The 22,891-nt window shown below is 44.7% G+C and overlaps 2 protein-coding genes across 28 annotated transcripts in view; both read right to left on the bottom strand.

The window, feature by feature from the left end:
* Positions 1-3,247: 3,247 nt before the first annotated feature.
* LOC105028810 (espin-like protein) lies at positions 3,248-8,246 on the bottom strand. 2 transcript variants are annotated; one of them, XM_010901819.3, is made up of 5 exons: positions 8,226-8,246; positions 7,797-7,938; positions 7,563-7,681; positions 6,773-6,955; positions 3,248-6,480 (listed from the first exon to the last, which is right to left on the bottom strand). In XM_010901819.3, exons 1-5 carry the CDS (start codon positions 8,238-8,240, stop codon positions 4,855-4,857), a joined length of 2,085 nt encoding a protein of 694 aa, XP_010900121.3. In that variant the 5' UTR covers positions 8,241-8,246; the 3' UTR covers positions 3,248-4,854. The 2 variants fall into 2 exon arrangements, with proteins under 2 accessions (XP_010900121.3, XP_019898155.2); XM_020042596.2 differs by lacking the exons at positions 7,797-7,938; positions 8,226-8,246 and having other exon boundaries at positions 7,507-7,630.
* A 4,361-nt stretch (positions 8,247-12,607) lies between these two features.
* The window catches only part of kif1ab (kinesin family member 1Ab), a 33,261-nt gene continuing 22,977 nt past the window's right edge, over positions 12,608-22,891 (bottom strand). For 22 of the 26 annotated variants that reach the window (XM_010901772.4, XM_010901778.4, XM_010901776.4 and 19 more), the window contains 8 exons: positions 22,568-22,713; positions 22,228-22,416; positions 21,904-21,975; positions 20,944-21,050; positions 19,053-19,175; positions 17,962-18,154; positions 17,308-17,426; positions 12,608-17,173 (listed from right to left, as the gene is read on the bottom strand). In XM_010901772.4, coding sequence (XP_010900074.1) covers positions 17,134-17,173; positions 17,308-17,426; positions 17,962-18,154; positions 19,053-19,175; positions 20,944-21,050; positions 21,904-21,975; positions 22,228-22,416; positions 22,568-22,713 — 989 coding nt within the window. In that variant the 3' untranslated portion in view covers positions 12,608-17,133. The remainder of the gene's footprint in view (positions 17,174-17,307; positions 17,427-17,961; positions 18,155-19,052; positions 19,176-20,943; positions 21,051-21,903; positions 21,976-22,227; positions 22,417-22,567; positions 22,714-22,891) is intronic. The other 4 variants (XR_002196632.2, XM_020045410.3, XM_010901774.3 and 1 more) reach the window with 4 other exon arrangements.

Below are 22,891 nucleotides of genomic sequence, written 5' to 3'. Positions count from 1 at the left end.
CTATCATCTCCACCATCATTACCACTATTATTACCACCATCATTGCCACCACCACCATCTTCATCACCATCATCATAAACACCACCATCATCATCATCACCACTATTTTCAACATTACCACTATTATCACCACCATCATTGCCACCACCACCATCTTCGTCACCATCATCATAAACACCACCATCATCATCATCACCACTATTTTCAACATTACCACTATCATCACCACCATCATCACCACTATTATCACCACCATCATCACAAATATTATTACCAGCATCATCACAAATATTATCACCACCATCATCACCACTATTATCACCACCATCATCACCACTGTTATTACCACCATCATCACAAATATTATCACCACCATCATCCCCACCATCATCACCACTGTTATTACCACCATCATCACAAATATTATCACCACCATCATCACCACTATTATCACCACCATCATCACCACTATTATCACCACCATCATCACCACTGTTATTACCACCATCATCAAGAATATTATCACCACCATCATCACCAATATTATCATTACCATCATGTCCGCTATTTTTACCATCATTATCACCACTATTATCGCCATTTTCCATTTCTGATTTATTTTTGATTAGAAAATAGAGTATAAACATAATGATAAAAATGTTAACAAAGAAATAGAATGCACTAGAATTGAAAAAATCATGACAGTCAATATGACATTAAAGTGTTCAGTGGTGCAAAACGCTGCCTGTTCTATGTGGTCAGTGGTCTGTATGAAGCGCATGACGTAGAGAGACCACAGGGAGACATGAATTATTCAAAGTGGAGGATACATACTGCCAAAAGGGAAGAACAGAGACACACAGCAGAGTGCCACGCAATAATGAGGGGTGTTTTGATATGGACAGGTCCAGCTCAGCTGTTGGTCCATTGAACCTGTCGGCCAATGTAGCCAGCGTTGACCCCCCCTCTCCTCTCTGAGTGGAACGGCCCGTGAGGATGAGAGCTGCAAAAAGCAGGATGGAAAGGGGACCCAGGCACGGCCAGAGGAATGTCCGTACAACAGGGCTCAACCTCTGCATCGCCACCTGACCCGGCAACAGCCCTACACCAGCCGTGGGCAGCTAGGTGACCCGGCAGAGAAGAGCCCCATCAGAGTAGATGACCCTGGAGAGGTGAAGCCTTACAGATTGAGTTTAAACCGTCTTTAAGGTTCCTTCAGAAGCCTTACAGATTGAGGTTAAACCATCTTTCAGGTTCTTTCAGAAGCCTTACAGATTGAGGTTAAACCGCCTTTCAGGTTCTTTCAGAAGCCTTTCAGATTGAGGTTAAACCGCCTTTCAGGTTCTTTCAGAAGCCTTTCATATTTAGGTTAAACCGTCTTTCAGGTTCTCTCAGAAGCCTTTCAGATTTAGGTTAAACCGCCTTTCAGGTTCTCTCAGAAGCCTTTCAGATTTAGGTTAAACCGTCTTTTAGGTTCTTTCAGAAGCCTAACAGATTGAGGTACCACAGCACTCTGTACGGTACTGTAAGAATGTTTAAGCATTGTGAAGAGCAGAGTTCCCAGGACCAGTCAAGTCAACAAAGTTATCCAAGGCAGAAGACGGATGCCCGTCTGACGAAATGAGGCGAACCTCGAAGACCAAAAAACTGACTACAGGGCGTGTAGTCCAGAACAGTGTGCAGCTCACAGCTGTTCTGGGCTACACACCCTGTAGGAGTCGGACTAATCACGCCTTTTATTACCATACAGTTGTCTGTCACGTGTCTAACCTTTGACTTCTTTTGGGGGTGATATTTCTCAAATGAGCCAGATCAACGCAACGAGACCTGTATTTATGATTTAACTTTTTGTGTTGCAAAACGGCGCGACAATATTAACTGCACAGCAATAGATGTAAACAAATACATCAGCAGCATGATTCAGGCCCTGAATGCTGATTGATTATTGCACAAATTCATGTAGTGATTTCAGGTATCGTTGTGCTACTCCCAGGCTACATGGAGAGCCTTCACAGTAACGTGTGAGTGTGCTATCCCAATGCAAACCAGCAGGGGGCGCAGTACCTCATACAGGGATGAGATGTGACGTTAAACATCATCAACATATTGATGATGCGTGTCGATATATGAGCCACAGCTTACAGTCGAGCGAACCAAATAAAACCAACCAATGGTAGCCCTGTGTGGCTGTCAGAGACAAACTCTTTCTTCCTCTTTTTTTAGGTTGTTTTATAATTTATTCTTACTTTCTAAGGTTGTTAATTTTTCTCCGGAAATGTTGGGCTACAGGAATCTTCTGTTTTATTTGAATTTTTGGCTTCCCCAGCCACTTTGTGTCCTGTAGCAATATTTAATTTTATGTCAGAGGTAAATAATCATGCCCTCTGTCTGAGTAAGGGCCACTTTCCTCCCTCACATTTTCATTTGGCCCAAACTGGCATTCCAGGACCATTATGAAACAGAAAAGTCTCCATCCTCGTAACGCACAGATGTCTTGACTTAAAGACAGTTATTTAAGAAAACACGGGAGATGTCAAATGTCCCATGATATTGAGGAAAAAACTGTCTAATGAAAAACCATGAATTATAGATGCTCATGTTTCAGGATGACTGTCTCAGCACAAAAAATATATGGATTTACTCAAATATTTATGGTGTATACCCATTTTGTGATGAAGAATCTGACTTCTAAATGCGTGTGCTCCAGAATAACTGTCTCGCCTCAAAATGTGTTGCGCTGCACTTCAATAGATATGACAATATTCTGACGATATTGCTGAGTCTCGCTAGCAGCTGTATTATCTTCAGCTGTGATTTTTTTTTTTTTACTTGTATTACATCAAGTCATATGGTGCCTTTTGTTCATTTTCAATTTTTTCCCTGAAACAAAACGTTATCTACTGTCAAGGTAAAAATATTTAATTCCGACAGAAAAATGACATGACCTTGTGAACTCAACAAGACCTGAAAGAATCACCTTGATTTAATTATATCGACAAAATAAATTTGCCTGAACCAAATCAATTCTAAGCTCTAATACATAGTATATCATCAACTCATTAGCCAGGCTTGTCTGTATAGCCTTCTGCTTTTAACAAGAGGTGTAAATGAACAGATACAGACCAACAGCGACACATTTAATTGCAAGACTTTACAGAAAAAGTCTGATAAATCAAACCATAATCAAACAGTAACACAAAGAATACATACTCATGAATAGAAATAGCAGTAATACAGTTATAACTAGCAACATAAGTCATTGTAAATTCTATATTTTTAAAGGACTGTATGTTAGGAGTGTGAGCCGTGCCTTGCTCTTATGGCTTGGGCGTAGAAGCTGTGCGAGGTCCTGTCTGTTACAGACTTGAGACCTGACACCCGGGCTCTGCCTACCATCCAGCAGCATAGACATGTCTGTGTCTTGGCCCACTGGGGTCTTTCACTGTTGTCAGGGCCTTAATCTGACACCGCCTGGTGTATAGGTCCTGAATGGCGGGGACTCTGGCCCCAGTGTTGAACTCAGCTTTTCGTACCGCCCCCTGAACAGCATGACTGGTCGTGCAATACGTCCGCATGGGCCTCAAAACATTCTGGGTGTAAGGATCATGTTGAAACCCAGGAGGCTCGCTACCCACCCCACTTCCACACCGTTGACATGTTCCTGACCCTCGCCTTCCTACAGTCCACGATCCGCTTCCGGGCACTGCTGTGGGGTTCTGTGGGGGAACAGCAGCAGCGGGGGGTAATCCAGATATGACTGTGACACAGCAAAATCAGTGGGAGACATGGCAAAGAACTGAGGGCGTCCAGGGATAGAGTAAGAGAGGGATGACAGAGGAGACCGGAATGGAGTTACGGGAGGAAAAAAGAGAGACAGAAAGAGAGAAGATGCAATGGCACACACTCCCGTCCTGCAAGACAAAACCACTGTCTGACTGTCACAGCGAAACGTGCCAGCTACTTCCTAGGTCCGTCCTAGAGCTTCCATGTGCCTGCAGCTCTTCAGGACGCAGAGTCTTCCTTGGTGTGAGAAACATTATAGGGACTGGGAGAAGTAATTGATGGGCTCCCTAGCAGCTGGTGGCCACCAAGGGTTATGTTGCTTATGCCTGGAGCAGGCCCTGGCAGGTGGTATCAGGGTGGTGGTCACAAGAAATCCATTAAACTAATCCCTTTAACGTCTCTTAGCATGAAAGGTGCAGGGAGTCAGTTCCCACAAAACCTCTGGACAAGAAAGTGGTTGAGTGTGTGTGACGTCAGAATGTACAAATATAGAGGTATGGCAACATCTGACTTCGTATTTGGCTGAAACTCATCAAAGAACTGGTCTAGGAACTATTTTCTAAGGACTCATGGGCATTCTGGTCGAAGACATCATGGAAATTCTGGAATAGAAACATTTGGACTTTGGGGTTTAAATGAAAAAACATCATGCTTCGATTACAATGTTTCAGCTGATTCACGTGAGAACCCTTCCAGTTTATGTTGTAGAGTTGTTGTGTTCCTGCTCTTAGTATAGTATCTACATTATATATATCATAATGTGTAGAAATGAAGCAGATTTCTTCTAATATGTAAAGATTAAACTTAACCAAATATAAAATATGAATTCTTCATATTGTGTGGGATTTGCCAGACAAATTTCACATAAAAAAATGTTGAGGCTCATCAGCACTACTGTACATTCAAAACTAGTTGCTCAAATAAAATAAAAAACGCTCTGGAGCATCCATTCAATAACAGAATTTAGGTAATTTAATGTTCCATGTGGCCCTTAAAAGGACCACAATGCAAAGACAAATTTACAAATACAAAGAGTGTTATACAAAAATATAAAAAAATACTTTAAAAAGTTTAATGTTTGAAATCAAAAAGTTCTGCCTCCTTCTCCTTCCAGAATGCAAAACTACGATCGATATATTTACAGATCTCGTCGTTGCTGAAACAAGAAAAATCTGTGCCGCTGCCACACTTAAGAATTTCTTCTTCCGGAGAGACAGTACGAACTACAACCTCAGGCACTAGCCCGCTGTCAGGACTCCGGCCCTCCTTCACCCCACCAGGTCGGTGACCTCCCGGCGACGCCGAACTGTCAAAGAACCGGGCTTTGATGTCCTCAAACCCGTCGCTCCACTGCCGCTTCCCTTCCTGGATTTCTTGGAGCACGGCTTGGTGGAAGCCCCTGACGTCCTCCCACGGGAAACCCCCTACGTGGTCGAAGACCTCGAAGCACAGCAGATGCCTCATTTTCCGCTCCTCGGCCGGCAACTCCTGCTCCAGGATGCGGAAGTATCCCAGCATGAAAAGGTCAAGGGTCAGGCACTCGTAGGTCATAGGCGTCCCGTCAACTTGGGGAGGCAGGAAGTGCTCGGGGGAATAGGTGATTGGGCGCTGCTGGCTAAGGGACCCAGGAGGTGTTTGCGCGCTCCGCCAGGCGTTAAGCATCCTGTCGACTGCCGTTTTTCGGCGATAGAGGCTGAAGAGAGACCTGATTTGGTGTGGCGTGCCCGGGTGTGTCGTGGACCAATTGATTAACCCTGACTGTATGTTTGCTGAATGTTTGTGGGTCCCTGCTTGACTTGAATTCCTCATTGTGTCCACCACCGCTTCTGCTCTTTCGATAGCCTCCTGTCTCATCTTGGCTCGAACGGAGATGGCGTATGCTGATTTCTTCCAGTGGCTCAGGAATAGGACGACAATGCGTTCTTTTCTCAGACTGGTTGTCTCCATGACCTGGTTAGTGTGAGGGGTGTTGTGCCGGCCTTGCTCCAGTTCACAGCCTTGGGTGGTGTTAGGGGTTTCAACAACTACCTCAGTAGATTCTACTGTTCCTTTTGTATGCTGGCTGCTGTTGATTGGTCGACATGTGTTGTTCACAAAGCCCCCAAATGGGTAAATCCCCCCGATTTGACCTTCAAAGTTGGACCTCAGACTCTTCACTGAAACCCCGGACTGCTGGATCTCCATCTCCACCTTCTCCCTCCTCCCTCGGTTGTAGCTCTGGCTCTCCAAACGGTAGCTGAAGGCCGAAACCATCTCAACGCGCTGTAGTTTAGAAACCCCCCTCTCAGTCCCCACCTCCACCCGTTCCCCCTCCCCCACCACCTCCTTCACCGCTTCCTCGTCTCGGCTGTTCGAAAGACTGGTCAGGAGCTGGTACATGCTCTTGACAATGCTGGAGACGCGGCTACACCACACAGGAAGAGGTAGGTGTCCTTCTGCGTCCATCTGCCGGACAAACTCTGTGTTGACGGTGATGTTCACAATGGGGTCGGGCAGAATTGTGCGGAGCTCTTCAGCGAGGCGGGCGAGCTCCAACTCGTAGGCCTGGCAGCGCTTCTGCATGGACAGGTTTTCAATCTGTTTCTCCAGGTAGAGTAAGTCGTCCTCAGTCAGTAGTTCGCCGAACGGGCCTAAGACAGCGTTATGGGCCAGGGAGAACTTCCAGCCATCTGTCTCGGAGTAGTCGCTAGCCATGTCCTGATGACGAGCCAAACGGGTAAGTTACTCGCAGTTCAAATTTTGCAAAAATCTTTGACACCAGAAAACACCCAGAATACCCGTCACTACTTGAGAGGCTATTAGAAACGCTGACGGACAGCGATATGAATGGCAAAATCCTTAAATGTGGTCATGTACTCCAGTTTATGTCCTGCAAACTACGGAAGCTAATCAACCGTCATTTTATTAGTTAAAAACTAACTCGGAATGACTGCGCTTCCACGAAACACAGATAACCCGTTCAGAAGCATAGCACCAACCCCACGCGTACCGTCGCTCTCTGCTCCTCCTCGTGCTGCAGCCTGGCCCTCAGTTGGTGCACCATCACTTGCCTCTTCCACTCAGCTATGGGCTGGCCGCTCTCATCGTGGGTGGGCACCAGGGAGTCTATGTCAGCCAGGATCACCTCCTCGATGGGGATGTGCTCCAGTAGCCTCCCCTCACAGTCCGCCCTCTGCTAGCACATTACAAATGTCACGGATGCATCTGGATTGAGCAATATATAGTATAGCCCACATATACAACCCACGCCAGTGTCTTTTCGTTTACACAGGCCTATATTCTCCCACTTTATATAATGTATCTAAGAACACCAAGATAACCTTTGAAAATAACTGCTGCCACCATGGCACTCAAATCGGTGGCCAGGATTGTTTTATGAATGGCTGGTCATGGCTTACATCATAACCACTATCCCAGTCACTCTTGTACCGCTCATATCTCTTCTCCACATAAAAATGGTGACAAAACCTCTCTCACACTCCACACTGTCCTCTCCCATCTGGAGAAGAGCAACACCTATATCAGAATGCTCCTCTGTGACCACAGCTCAGCGTCCAATACAACTGTTATCCTTTTTGTTCATGAACGTTTTGCCTTGTTGGTTGGAACTGTAAGAAAGCCTCAAACACTGGTGCCTATAATTGTCGTATTCGGGTCATGCATCCGTTACATATCGATCTGATTTTATGTGAAATTGTGGTTGTGTTGTACAAATCCCACTACCTGGGTAAAAATGTTAAGAAACGAGACAATCGATCAGACCAAGCTGTCAGACTGACATTTTGTCCAGTGAAGACCGCAGTGATCCCAGCCTGCCTTAGGGACTTGACAGACTTCATCTGCGAGAACAGCACCTGGTCCCGCTCTGGAGGTTTTAGCAAGGTAAAAGAGCCAACCACTGAAAAGGGGAACACAATCCAGACGCCGTATCACACCACAGATGAGGAAAAAAATACGAACGCGATACCAACAAATGTGCGCTGTTGTCTTCAAAGTCCGTACGGAATCCTTACCTGAGGAAGCCAACTGAACGTGCTGGATTGAGCCAGTGGTGTTTTTTACCGAGTGGGCGGGGTGCGCTGGGGTCAAAGTTGAGGATGATGCTGGCGGCGAGGTAGGGTAGCGAGGCTGGGGGGGCACCTCCTTCACTGGCTGCTGGGGGCACATAAGTTAAGGATGAGGAGGATATCCGACGCCCGAAACACGTGGTGTTGTGGAAAATATTACCTGTATGTATCATATATTATATCACCATATTTGTGATATTACATATATGCAGCGTTGTTAGAAATGTTCAGTGCATGTCATACGTATATTTACTATATTGATAATATTATTACACATACGTAGGCCTATGTGTACAGTGTTTGTTGACGTGTGATATACTGTAAATGTACTACAACAGTCACTGGCTGGTTTTCACAGATGTCAGGGTTGATCACCTTGTTGCTCTCCATTACAGCCAGTGGGTTGGTTCCTGCTTCTAACCTGGTAGGCAGGACTGTTGAAGGTGAAGACTAAGGATGTCCCTGATACTGTAGGTGTCTCCCTCTTCTCTACACTCCCTCTGGGCAGGGAATATCTGAAAGACAGAAAGAGAAAAGAGCACAAGATGCTGTGGTCCAGGAGTTGTTGTCGCTGTTCAGTGATTTGCTCGATGATCTGGAAAATGGATGTAGTCATGTTTCGTTTAATTTCGATAAGTCAACTTGTGTGTAGTGGCAGTAGTCCTTGAACTGATAGAGCCATTTTTTATCAGCAGATATGTTGATAAATGTTCAAGGTGTGAAAATGTTTCCTCTTTCTAAAACACTACAACTCTGAGGAGACGGAACTTCCTGCTTTCTCTCAGTCGATTGTGCTTGATGGGATCTGTCGGCCTGATTAAATTTTTCTGAAGTAATTCAGGCTTGTAAGTGTGAACCTGTCATTTAATAAACGGCGGTAGTCTTCAAAGAACTAACTTCCAGATTTTGTAAGGTTTTGAAGTCACAATTAAATTGTAAATGGGTTTTAATGCTGTTAAATGTTTGTTATTGTAAGCGTGGGCAGTTATTTATTTGCTATGAGATTTGCAGTTGTATAGTACTTACTTATTACGTGTTTGAAAACATCCACTGTGAATTCAGGAACTTGTGGTATTTTAATAACAGACAAAAACAGAGGAAGTATATGCTACTGCGAAATGTTCTCACTCTAGATGGTTGGTGAGGAGGTGTTTTCATGACAGAAATTATTAATTGCTAACATTAGTAATTAGTACATTAAGTACAGTACTAGGATGAACTGACCATTTAAACATTGCAACAAAAAAAGAACACAACATCCACAACAACAACATGACATCAACAACAACTCAAAGCCAAGCTGGCCAAGAGTACCCCACCTGGAGAGAAATGTGACCTCAGAACATGACCCATGAGTTGATAAGAGGCCCCAAAGCAATCTTGTAAGAGACCAAGACCCCCAGGATGGAGGCTACATGCAATACACACACACACACGCACGCACAAACACACACGCACACATACACACACACTTGTAAGTGTGCATACAGCATGCATAAGCACACTGATTCACCCCGCCACACAGTTTCGCGAGACAGGCACTGAGTGTGTAACAGGTCAGACAACTGATAGCACGGTTCAGGTAACCGTAGTGATTCACAGGAATTTTAAGGGCTTAATGCTATTAATGATCCTAAATGTTACAAGGTCCACTTAGGGCAGACTGTGCCATCCCAGAACACTACACTGGCATCTTTCCAAAATGCTGTGGTAACTTAACTACAGTGACACTACAATTAGGAATTATTAAGAAAACACTAGCCTCACCAAAAGAAGGATTTTTGAAATTGCTTTAACACAGAGACCAACGAATGCTTTTAATTTCTTGTATTGATCAAGCTTGTCCTGTTTATCCATTTCAAAGCATTTATAGAATCCCCACACAACCCCTTCACTAATAAACCCTTTGTTAAAAAGCTTTACTAATATGATTATATGAAACAAAATAAAACACTGGAGGACAAGCAAGTGTTTATCAGTTGCTTCACACAAAGATATCGGACCCATTTTGATAATAGTTTGGAATTAATATAATAATTATCGTTTACACACGAATCCTTCCTTTTGTTAAAAAAAAATCCAACAGCATGCTTTGGCATTACATTTTTAATCAAGCCAGTTTTCAAAAATAATGATATCAGCCACATCGTCACAGAACTTTCTCTGCCTGTAAAACCCTTCCCTCCAATTTTCAGACTATCAAATGATGCCTTCTCAAAACAACCAAGCATGGCTTTACCAGAGATCCCTCCAAGCAAAGGTGTACTTACAATAACCGCTGGGTTCCTGGCACGGGTGAAATGCAGGTATCTGAGAAACATCTCAGAACGTCTTTGACGCCCTCTTCTGTCGACCAGCCAATGAACCAACCGGACCGAGGAAGAGCATTCCTATGTTGCAAACCCTCATATAGGGGGGGGCCAATCCAGCCTTTCAGTGTTAATTATTGAGAGGCTGGATTGGATGTCCAGGGGCGCTGAGGTACAGTAGACCCAGGGCCATGTGGACGTTTGTGTGGTATGACCAATGGCTGGGGTAGGATACAGGCGACAGTGGAAGCCGAGCAGTACCTGTCAGTCAGTTTGGACAGGAACGAGAGGCACTGAATACTGCCAGGCTGACTGGATCTCCATTATGTTGAGTCATCGGAGACATTAATTGGCATCCGGCTGTTGACTGAGTCAGAGATTTGGCTTTGCAGTGACGGGGCCCAAACAAAGTAAGGCTGTTAAGTGAAAGTGTCTGAAACGGCATGGCACTAAAATCCAATACACGCATGCACACAGACTCTCCCCCAACCAACTGTTAAATATTGATCTCACATATACAACAGGCCATCTTCCCCAGCAAGTCACATATTAGAAATGCATTTCAGTGCCTATAATGTGGTGTAATGTCATCCCGCCATGGCCGAGACAAGTGGCCGACACCTTCTACCAGGGTGACACAGAGTGAAGGGATCAGCAGACCCTGTATGTCTCGGTTATGGAAGGTTCAGGCTTAGATGACCTGTCTGTCTGGGGCCTCAGAACATAGCTAGAACATGATCAATTATGGAGGGGCCACATATACACACAAATACACACACACACACACACTCAAACACACACACCTACACACACATGCATTGATGGGTCACCCGCACAGACATGGACACAAAGAGACAGGACACACGGAAAGACATGGACACCAGGCATGTGCACGACCCCAAGGGGGGCTTGAGCCCCCGCCCTTTTCCCCCTCAGACTTAGCAAGTGCCCTTTTTTCCCATGGGTCATCGGTGCACATGCTCTATCTGCGTGACACGCGTCATTCCCTCCAACGGGCATGCATCGGCCGTCTGTATGACGCGCGTCACTCGAGCAGATGGCCATGCGTCATCCGTCTGTGTAACGCTCATCCCGGAACCCGACAGTCATGAGGAAACCGAGGTCTGTTCCACTGCCTGCATGTATCCAAGGAGCCCTTTTTTGTCATTTTGTCCCATGCCCCTCGAAAGGTCTGTGCAAGGCACTGACGGACAAACAAAGAGACATGGGGACACAGAGACACGGGGACACAGGGACACAGAGACACAGGGACAGAGAGACACAGAGACACAGGGACACAGAGACAGAGAGACACAGGGACACAGAGACACGGGGACACAGGGACAGAGAGACACGGGGACACAGAGACAGAGAGACACGGGGACACAGGGACAGAGAGACACGGGGACACAGAGACAGAGAGACACAGGGACACAGAGACACGGGGACACAGGGACAGAGAGACACGGGGACACAGAGACAGAGAGACACAGGGACACAGGGACAGAGAGACACGGGGACAGAGAGACACAGAGACACGGGGACACAGGGACAGAGAGACACGGGGACAGAGAGACACAGAGACACGGGGACAGAGGGACAGAGAGACACGGGGACACAGAGACAGAGAGACACAGGGACACAGAGACAGAGAGGGACACAGGGACAGAGAGACACGGGGACAGAGAGACACAGAGACACGGGGACACAGGGACAGAGAGACACGGGGACAGAGAGACACAGAGACACGGGGACACAGGGACAGAGAGACACGGGGACACAGAGACAGAGAGACACAGGGACACAGAGACACGGGGACACAGGGACAGAGAGACACGGGGACAGAGAGACACAGAGACACGGGGACACAGGGACAGAGAGACACAGGGACACAGAGACAGAGAGACACAGGGACACAGAGACAGAGAGGGACAGAGACACAGGGACAGAGAGGGACAGAGACATGGGGACACAGGGACAGAGAGACACAGAGACACTGGGACACAGGGACAGAGAGACACAGAGACATGGGGACACAGAGACACAGAGACACAGGGACAGAGAGAGAATTGAGGACACTGAGAGATACATGGGGACACAGAGGGACACCAAGAGACACAGGGACACACGTTGAGTTTCCTGAAACAGCACTGATCTACGCAACCCAGCCATGTTTTCAGATCAGTCAAAAACCTAACCATGTGTTTTGATAATTTAATCTGGGTTATTAGTGCTGTGTTGAAACAGATATATGCACACCAAAAAGGATCACTAGAACTCATTAGTACTTTATTGGAAAATCATCTACTTGAGTTGTTCTGTTCCTCTCCTAAAAATACATGTTAAAAACAAAATTGAAACCAGCACATCTTTGCATAAGGTGAGGATCTATGAGCTTTAGCTAATAACCGATGCCAGACCACACAATCCAGACAAGGGACACAGGCAAATGTTGCATAAGTTTCACATTTATTTCACTTTAATTTGACAACTTGTTACGTGTCCACAAACATTAGAAGACACTAGTCCAACACTCAAAGATAACATGAGCACTGAGATGACATCACAGGCCAGTTATTATGGTATAAACTATAAAGGGACAGGAACAAGGGGTTACATCTGTGCGAGAGCACCCAACACAGCCAATTGGGTTCATTATTTACACGACGAGAGCCAATCGAATTTCAAGGAGGAGTCATTACAGTGTCATGGAGGCAGGTGTTTCTTTAGAGGGCTGCATTGTTTTCCCCTCACTGCTTTAGGAAGAACGTGAGGATGAAGTAGATCCACATGCTTGGATCCAGAAATGTAATGCCACATAAAGCTGACTGATCCGAAACAGAACTCATCCATATTTTTATATAGACAGCTAAACCTACGTTTTAACTTTTCTCTGAGGACAGAATATCGGATATCATATTTTTAATAATTATCCTAGCTTTAAGAAGGATTCTATCTTTACAAGACTAATCTTTACAGTAAATCAGTAGATACAGATGGATGCATTTCAGGTGCTAATTGCTAAAGCGATAAAAGTACAGTTTAGAACAAAATAACTTCCTCCTTCGGTTATGGGATAAAGTCGCAGACCCCAACTTTATTCATACTTTCTCAATATTATTTCTTTATCACATGTGACCGACACAATAAATTATCCTTGGTTGACAGTTAAATAGCTCCAATATAACGCACTCAGATACTCCTCGTTCAAATAGCAAACAATTTATAAATGAACATAAAGCTTTATTTTCTTACATTGTTCAAGCAGGCAAAAGTGAGACAGTGTGCAACAAAGAAAAGAGCAACATAAATCCAGATGACCACAACCTTGACGAACCAAATGAATCTTATAGTTGAGAGTCAGCCCCGTGTCAACAATTGAGGACGCCGAGGGTCAAGTACTTCTTTTTCACTTGCGGGATAAAACAAAACAAAAAAAGCTATTTTAAAGCAAAGATTTTGTAGAGATCAAGATCACCGCCTGCTTGCCTGTCAGTCTCGCCCTTGGAGGTGCAGAGCGTGATGAAATCAGTCAACGACAGCCGGTAAAGGTGACAAGCGCGATAGGTAGCTACAGAAATACAAGAGTGTTTGTTATTTTACAGTAACTGTTGCGTAAACCAGCTGAATGCCATTCATCTCTAGATACAATCTGAACTACGGTGATCTTTTCTGTGTCATCTGTGCTACCACTGGACACAGGATAGGCTGACGTGCCTACTGTAAAGCTTTGAACCCAATTGGCTTCATTTGAAACGTGTTCACTAATGTGTTGACGTTTCATTTCCTATTATCAAAGTGATAATGACCCCGACTGATAAGTATATAAGCCACACAAACCTAGCTGGAGTTAACAGTGGTGCTCATTACCTAGCCACATTTGAATGTATTTACGATAAGCCTCAATGAACTCATTGACTTTTGACTGTATTCAGGGAGTTTATTATTATTTTAATTTTTTTCCGCAAATTGTTATTATTTCCGGGAGGACCAATTTACCTGCTTCTAAAATTGGAGGGACATGTCCCCCTCCTGCTCCTACAACCTTGACTGTATGCCAGTAAATTACAGGGGTGGAATTATATTTTGTGAAATACTTTCTTTTATATTAATACAGTGATTGACCCTGAGTTTCCTTTGTTGACTTACAGAGAAGAACCTGGACAGATACACACAAACGTTGGGAAAGCAAGAGTCACCGGAGCTGGAAAAGGAGAGAAGGGGAGGTGTTCTAGGGGAGAGAAACAGCAGATATTGAGATGAAAAATCTGTGGAAATTGAAGGGACCACTAGGTTTTTGCCAATACTGTGATATTGTTTGGTAGGAACTCCTTTTATATGTTAACAAAGAGGTTAGATAGTGTTGGGAATTACCAGTATACTTTTGTGTTCACAGCATTGTCTTTTTCAGAACGTAGGTAATTTTATGGAACCGGTATTAACTACATAGCTGTACATGCTCGTCTTGACACATTTCTAAAAATGGGGGGTTACTCATGAACTTGTTATTACAGTGCTAGATCCAACCTTGTGATAGGTTGTGTTTTGTTTCTCAAAGAAAAACATAAATAACCACCAGGGGGCATGCTTTCTCACTGAGACTCTCAACTCTCAACTGTTGCAGTGTTTGAAATACAGTATATCAGCATTATACTCTATATCCTTAAGGAAAGGTATATGAGGATTCCTAACTGACATTAGTTGATATTACTGCTTATAAACATTAGTAGGGGAACACCATGTGTGAGTAATGCAATGCCTTACATGCTTGGTCGTTGGCCGTAGCTTTCTGAACATGCTCTTTAGGTTGGCTGGCCTAAGGCACGCATAAACCCAGCGCTATGTGTTTGACCGAAACCTGCTGCGTAAACGAGAAACAACAGCAGGAAATGACCTCATGATCCAGTTGGCTGTCTGGCCATGGATAGTCTAGTGGACATAACCACGATGTTACTGTAGTCAAAACAAGAGCTGCTGGTTTCCAATAAAGTGCTATTGTACGAAGAGCATTGCTAAGCCTATAGGGCCAACAGGTTTAGTTTAAAACTGCGCATTTGTTATCGATGCTAGATTAACGTGGCGCTGAAGAGTCACTTTCAGAGCCACATCACTGTAACTGTAGTCAGCAATGCCCCCTGGTTAACGTTGAACTATTGTCATACTGTGTGGGTTTCCGGTTGAAGCACCAGGCTGAAGACTAGCTACACCAAAGCGGATGACGTCAGAGGCAACGTTACATAAGGACCAAAAGCAAGGTCTACACTGCACTGCACCTGCTCGTTGAAAAAGGAGGGAATCCCATCGAAACACGGCGTCGACACAATCTCCATAGCAGCACGGTAAATAAAAACATTTGTTAAGGTAGTACGTGTAACATCAAGCTAAAGAGGTGGGCGTTGATGCAAAAAAAAGAAAAACGGAAAACGAGAGGGGTTAACTGGAGGCACTACCTGGTTCGGACTCACAACTCAACTGTCTGAAAAAAACATGCACATGTCTCACTAACCCACCGAGAGAGTGGGATCACAGTTTCCCTTTAAATTATTAAGTGTACTGTTACCAACCACAGTATAGGCCGTGGAAAACGCACACTCTCTCCAGAGGAGCTATTTTGCGTATCAACTTGGTGTATTTCACTTATTAACAGACATTCAGGGTCAATGCAGGATTGGAACACCAGGTTTTATGAAATATTCCATTAACGTTGCACTAAAACCATTTTGTCAGCTTTACGTGACGGAGGAGCCCGGCACTATTGGAAATAGACTGGAATGCTTTGGTTAGAAACAAGTCAACGTGACAGACATCAACTCAAGAGAATAACGGGTGTTATAACGCAACAGAATAACGGGTGTTATAACGCAACAATAAAGTGCCATGCGATTAAAGTGGTCAGTGATCCCATAAATAAACCAAAAAAATGTATACAAAACAATATGTAGAAACGCCAAAATACGTCACAGGTCACAATTACTCTCCACTGTAAGTCCGACTGCCAGCGTATTACATTGCCTATACTCTACCGTAGCAAACGAGTAAGTATGAAACAACAGCACAGTGAACTCATCATTATCCAAACGTAACAGGCGTAGGGAGTCATCCTATTGTCCTCTCCCATACATAGTATCGATATGTTACCCAGGTATCACAGCATCCACTTCTGAGCTACAGTACACGGTCAAAAACCATGGCCTCAAAACACTCCCCAGCAGTGTTCCCTTTCATCCTACACTGTCTTGTGTACTATCGCAGCGCCCGTCCCGTCCGTTCCACCAAAACCTTGGGATACAAAACACAGGCGACGGCAACGAGCTGCAGCCCTTTCAATATGTGGTAACGAGGACATCCTGCGTTACCGTGACGACCAACGTCGATAGGTGCTGCTGTCTCCCCCCTGCACTAAAACACACACGCGCACAGAGATCTCCTACGAGTGGACTAGAAAAGGGAATATACCACGTCGCCATGTTGATTTATCAGACTACTATTGTATTTTACATAAGAAATATATGAGCAGTTTGGGATCTGGGGCATCAAACACAGTCAACGGGGTGACGGTAACGAACTTGCACTAAAGACTTTTCCTTTGTTCAGCTAAACCGTTATGGAGCCTGGAGGCTTGTTAGGTCAAGGTAAAGTCAACATGCACATAAGAACAGGGAGCACCGCCTACCCCAACTCACCTAGCAGGGGTAAGCCCTGCTGAACAGGGTAGCATCACAAGTCAGTCTTATATGGGTCTTAATGGCATTTAATGGATTGTTTATACCGTGCATGTTCCAGGAAACCAGGAAATGCTTCAAATAGGGGATTGGCTGGGATGGATTTAAGTGCTGTTTTTGGGAGGAGTCAGCAGAAGGAACTGTTTGGACAGGAAGCAGCGCAGGAGTGAGATGTTCAGATGAGCTATATGGGGGGGAGGGGGGGGGTAGATTATGGTTTTCTTTTTCCACCACCTCGGGTGATCCACTCCCTCACATCCTCTGGCCTGACTTTCTCCGGGAGAGCTTAGACCTTCGGGGAGAAACCAAAAAGAGAGGCCTAATGTTTGAATGAGCTGAAACAAGTGTTTGTGCAATTTAAGTAACTTGTTTGAAAAGAGAAGCTGTTAACAAACACACAACGATAAAGATGTGGGGTTACAATACCTGATGGTTCCGGCAAGCAGGGGGTTGAACGCATACAGCCAGTCGTGCATGTCTTTGTCGTTGCTGGCTTGGAGGAGTATTCCTCGATGCTCCGTGCACACTGCAAATGTGTTCGGAGTCTAAAAGCAGAAAAAGTATCTAGTTATTAAAAAGTTAATTAGAATTAAAAAATATAAAGGGAATCAGGGCTACTAAAATAGAGATTTTTTTTTTTTACATCATCTACAAATATATATTGCTTACTTTGTATATAAAAAAACATATATTTCTGGAAAATAACAGATCCATTTATATATATTCCAACAAATTAGTTTGTTTTACATGTCTTTTCGGTACGCCCATAGTATATTTTTAATACCATAGTGGTGATATTTTTGTGTGCAGTACACTCCAAAAAGGATCCTGGAGGATTTCCAGATGTTCTTCAAACTGAAATTCCGGGAAACCCTAAAAGTTCTCTGAAGAACCCTCTCTTAATCTTTCCACAAATAACCTCTTCTATTTGAGGTACCCTGTGTTGACCGTTGATGGTGGGTTCTTCATTAAAAGGTTCTTCGAGGAACCCTTAAAGGGAATTCTTATAAAAACATCTAGTATTTTTTTGTTGATTTCTTTACTTCTAAAACATTTGGAGGCGACCTGGGCCACTCTTACCCGGAGCAGAGTCTGCTTGTCCTCGCTGTATTCAACCTGGGCAGAGGACAGGTTGATGACGGCTCGCTCCACGCTGTCCCTCTCGGTGCGGTACAGGTAGACATAGGGCCGACGCACCACCACGTAGCGCTTCACCCAGCCGCTGGTGTGAGGCTCCAGGAAGTGCAGGTAGCCTTTCTTTGACACAATTGGACTACAGCCCAGAGGAGACAGAAGGAAAGTCTCTTTATTGGGCCTTGAGTTGGACCGGGAGTCTGAGGGATCTGAGACCAAAGTCTGTTTGGTAGATGAGCCCTGAGCTACCCAATGCACATCAACTATTCACTCAGGGATACATTGACATGGGGTGAGTCGAGTGTAAATGGGACACTTCTGGAGTGTGGTCATTTTATAATACTACATTTAGATGTTTATATATACACAACAACACACAAAAGAAAAAACACAATCAAAAGTTATATTTCACTATCCTGTATATACAGCTCCAGAAAAAATAAAGAGACCATTGCACCTTTTTCTTTCCTTACCAGAAAAGTTGAAAAGGAAGGTTTTGAGTGAGGAAAAAATAAGGTGCAGTTGTCTCTAAATTTTTTCCGGAGCTGTCTATATTGCTATTTATATATTGCTATATTTTATAATTTATCTATTCCCTTCTCAATACATGAAATATTATCATCAGAAATGTGTTTACTAATTTTATTGACTGAACAATTCCCCTAGCACAGCCATTATAATTCACGTTATGTGAACATACAGTTAAGCCCAGAAGTATTCATACCCATGCCAAATTTTGAGCAATACTGAATTTAAATTTGACCAATACTGTAGGCTTCTTCTGGCTGAAAATGACAAACAAGTGACAAAACATGGTAAGACATTGTGCTGGAGATACAAATGTATAATGTAACTATTTCTTACCATGTTTTGTCACTTGCTTATGCCATTTCCAGACAGAAGAAACCTATTGGTCAAATGAAAAATCACTATAGCAAAACATGTGGCATGGTTATGCTAACATTTGGGCTTAACTGTATCTCTATGAAGCCCTGTAGACCTAGATAATCGCTAAGACCGGAGTGGTTAACTCTCACCTGACACGGATCTCCTGGATGTCAGGGACAAAGGTGCAGCCTCTACCCAGGGTCCTCTTCCTGTCCACGGGGCTGAAGGGGTCCAGGTCTGGTGTTGAAGCCCCAGAACCAGGCTCTGTGTGTCTGCAGACCAGGGATACAGCTCTTTCAATGGTCTCTCACTGTTCTCAACACATTTTCCAGCTCCTGTTAAAAGGTCTGTCAGTGACCTTTAAATAATTCTGTCCCCATAACAAGTATTGGCACCCTTCATGAAATTGAGCAAATGTAAATATAATGAATATAACATTAACAATGAGTTATATTTTGGCGTCAAACATAAAGGAGAGACGTATTCCTTCCTACATTTTCTCAAACAAAACATTTTATTGAGTAGTTTCTGCAAAACAAAAATATTTCCACACTTGGCGTTTACCTCTTCACAACACCTAAATAATATTTAAAATAAAAGAGGCGACTGTTATGAAATTGTATGCTTTTAAGTTGGTCTCCAGAAACTGTATTGAGGCTGTTCAGGCGTTCCTGTTTCCCTGGGGTATAAATTTGAGAATGAACACACATAAAATCCCTTTGTCATCAGACAACATGGATAAAACCAAAGGTCATTTGAACAAAGGTCAGGTAAAGGTTACAAAATATTTTTATATACAGTTGAAAAAAAAAACACTAAGCACAGTCAGGGCAAAAATCTAAACATTCCAGAAGTCTGAAACAGCCGCAAATTAGTCAAGAACAGGACGCTTTTGCATATCACCCCCCACGCATGGTGAGGAAGATGAGGACGGAGACAAAGAAGAATCCCAGGATCACAGTTTCAGGACTGTCCAGTCTAGTGGAACCGTGGGGTTATCAAATCTAACAATCAACCGCTAGACATCACCACCATGTCAGCAATTATGTGTTGTGGTCAGATTGTGTGAAAACTGTTTGGCGACGCACACCATCAGCACGTTTGGCGACAAAAAGGGTGAATGCATAGAAGGAAAGGCACCTCCAGTTTTACATTTTAGGAGGAGATGAGGTCCTGGTACACACCTGCGGATTACCTGGTTTGGGGGGGCCCGTTGCTGTCCCTGTCCTTGTCCACCTGGTCATACTTTTGACCTAGTCTAAAATCAAATAGACTCTGGATTTAGCCCAGAGAAATGTATTTGTTATTCCAACTGGACTCTTAATATCTCACCCGGCACAGCCAGAATAGGACTGGTCACCCCTCTGAGCCTGGGTCCTCTCTAGGTTTCTTCCTAAAATTTGGCTTTCTTAGGGAGTTTTTCCTAGCCACTGAAATTCAACACTACTGTTGTTTGCTCCTTGGGGTTTAAGGCCGGGTGTCTCTGTAAAGCACTTTGTGACAACTGCTGTTGTAAATAGGGCTTTATAAATACATTTGATTGATTGATTGATTGATTGACTGATACCTCCGGTAAAATATGGTGGATTTTGATGCTTTGGGACTGTTTTGCTACTATTGGTCCAGGAGCTGTTGTTAAGCTCAATGGCACCACCTAGTTGCCTCTGACGAGACAAAATCAACACATAAATGTTTACGGGACCACACAATCTGTGTCTGACAACATACCTGAGACTATCAAGATTGCTGCGTTAAGGAGTGGACCAAGAGCCCTCCAAAAGTATTCACCAAATATTGATTCTAGGGGTGCCAATAATAAAAAAAGAACTGTGTTTTTCTCATTGAAATGTTTTGTGTTTCACAAATTATTGTGATGAAATAAAATCCCCCCCGTATTTTGGAGCCCAAAATCTGTTGTGTATTTTTTGCATTCCCTTTTGCTCAATTTCATAAAGGGTGGCAATACATCTTTATTGACTGTGCTACTTCTTCAAAAACTAGTAGCAGAGAAGAATAGTTGAAAGGTGAAAGGACACACACCTGATGTCATAATGTCCCTCCACCAATGAGGGGCAAGTAGAGGACGGGGTCAGTGTGCTCAGACCAGAAGAGGATGGCGACATCAGCGATGCCGACATCTCAGACAGCTGAAAGATATACAAACACACACACACACACAAGCGCGTACAGACAATCACACAGGCACGCACAAAGAAGAACACACATACACAAGAACAAACATAAACACATGCACGCGCAAAATAAGCACACAAACACGCACAGACATTGACACCATTATACATCAACCAACGCTGCATTTGGAGGGTTTTGATTGGTCTATGAAGAGGATCTGACTCTAATCAAGCAATGAGATCATGACGGGATCCCTCTCAACCCCAGGCTACACAAGTCAGAGTAAACAAGCCCCACAATGGACAGAGTCACCTGCCATTTTCTGCAGAGAGACAGAGGAGCATGGGCTACGGGTGTGAATGAGCTACAGAAAGATGGTTGGGAAATATTTTAGGTTGTGTGAAGGATTCCATATTGAGTTGATGTGATGGGATTCATGAGTGGCGGTGTTGTACTCGTCCATAAACACGTTTCTTTCATTTCATTCAAAGGAACTAAATAATATCAGCAAGTGAATACATTAATGAGTAAATTATGTGAATCATGTATCGAAGTTACTCTGTCTTAAGCTAAAGCTCGCTGTTAGAAAGTAAGCCCTTGAAAATGCAGGGTTAATTGCGAGAGTGTGGCTCTACGTTCAGCAAATAAGAACATTACCTGAGGCAGAATGTGCGAACGGCACAGTGGCCCGGGAAGGGAACGTATGAAGGTGACAGGTTTCTCGAGTGGGCTCAGTGATAATGGGCAGGCGTTAAAACGGGGGCCAGGCTCGACGGGCTTTGGACTGACAGGCGCAACGTTAGCCTGTGCAGGGTACTGTCACTGGGTTAACAGAGGGGGTCAGGGGGCCTGGAGGTTGGGGCTCACCTTGCTCTCACTGGCACTGCTGCTCACCTGGCTGTACTCCCTGTTGAAGGTGTGCATGAGCAGTCGCAGACACTGGGACCATGGTGGGAGGACAAGCAGGACAGGAAGACAGAAACAGAGTCCTTAACACGTTGTCCACTGACAATGGCAGACACAGTCGTCTGTTATGAGGTGATCCACGGTTCACATTAAAGAGCCACACAAATTGTTAGCTACAGTAGCCGGAGATAAAGCAAAAAACAACAAAACAGGAACAAGCTGTATTTGTGAGCATCAGGTAGGAACGGGCCCAGTTCCAAACGGAAGCCAGGGAATGCTAGTTACCTTGGCAGCCAGTTCCCTCTGCCTCTGGCTGGGGCTCTCCAGGGCAGCGATGCCCCCGGGGCTGTGGCTGAGGATGGGGCTCTTAGCAAAGTCGCTGATGTCGCCGCTCTTGCAGAGCGCGTCCTGCCCTGCCGCCAGGGTGGCCTCCAGTTTCTCACGCAGCAGCAGGTAGTGCCTGGTCTTCTCCACCTGCCGGGGCACAACAGGAAACCGCCCGTGAATCACCACTGCTCAGGAATGACGGACATAATGGATTACAAATGTTCACAGGATTTAGCAGATAACGCCTCCCTGTCTCCGTCCCACCACACCGCAGCCCCCCGCCACTCCCAGGCCTCACTTCCTGCAGCAGGCTGAGTTTCTCCAGCTCCCATTGGTGGTCCAGAATGAGACTGTCGCTGCGAGGCCTCCAGCCTGCCAGGTTCTCCTCTCCGCGAACGTACGCCACTGAAGTGTCTAAGACGCGTCTGCGCCTCCTCTGCATGCCTGAGGGGGAGAGAGACAGCACGTTGTCTACGGTCTGCCTGGCGAAACACGAGTTCAAACCACAGAACGTCCTTTGGCGAAAATGCCTAGTCCGTCAAAGATTTGGCTCCGGATTCGCTAAACGACGAGGGCAATTGACGCACACACAAAAGAAAAATACGGACAACATGCCCCACGC

This window comes from Esox lucius, chromosome 3 (genome assembly GCF_011004845.1).
Source record: "Esox lucius isolate fEsoLuc1 chromosome 3, fEsoLuc1.pri, whole genome shotgun sequence".
Classification (NCBI taxonomy): domain Eukaryota; kingdom Metazoa; phylum Chordata; class Actinopteri; order Esociformes; family Esocidae; genus Esox; species Esox lucius.
The sequence above is the reverse complement of the archived record's forward strand: the minus strand, read 5'-3'. Positions and strand labels throughout refer to the sequence as shown.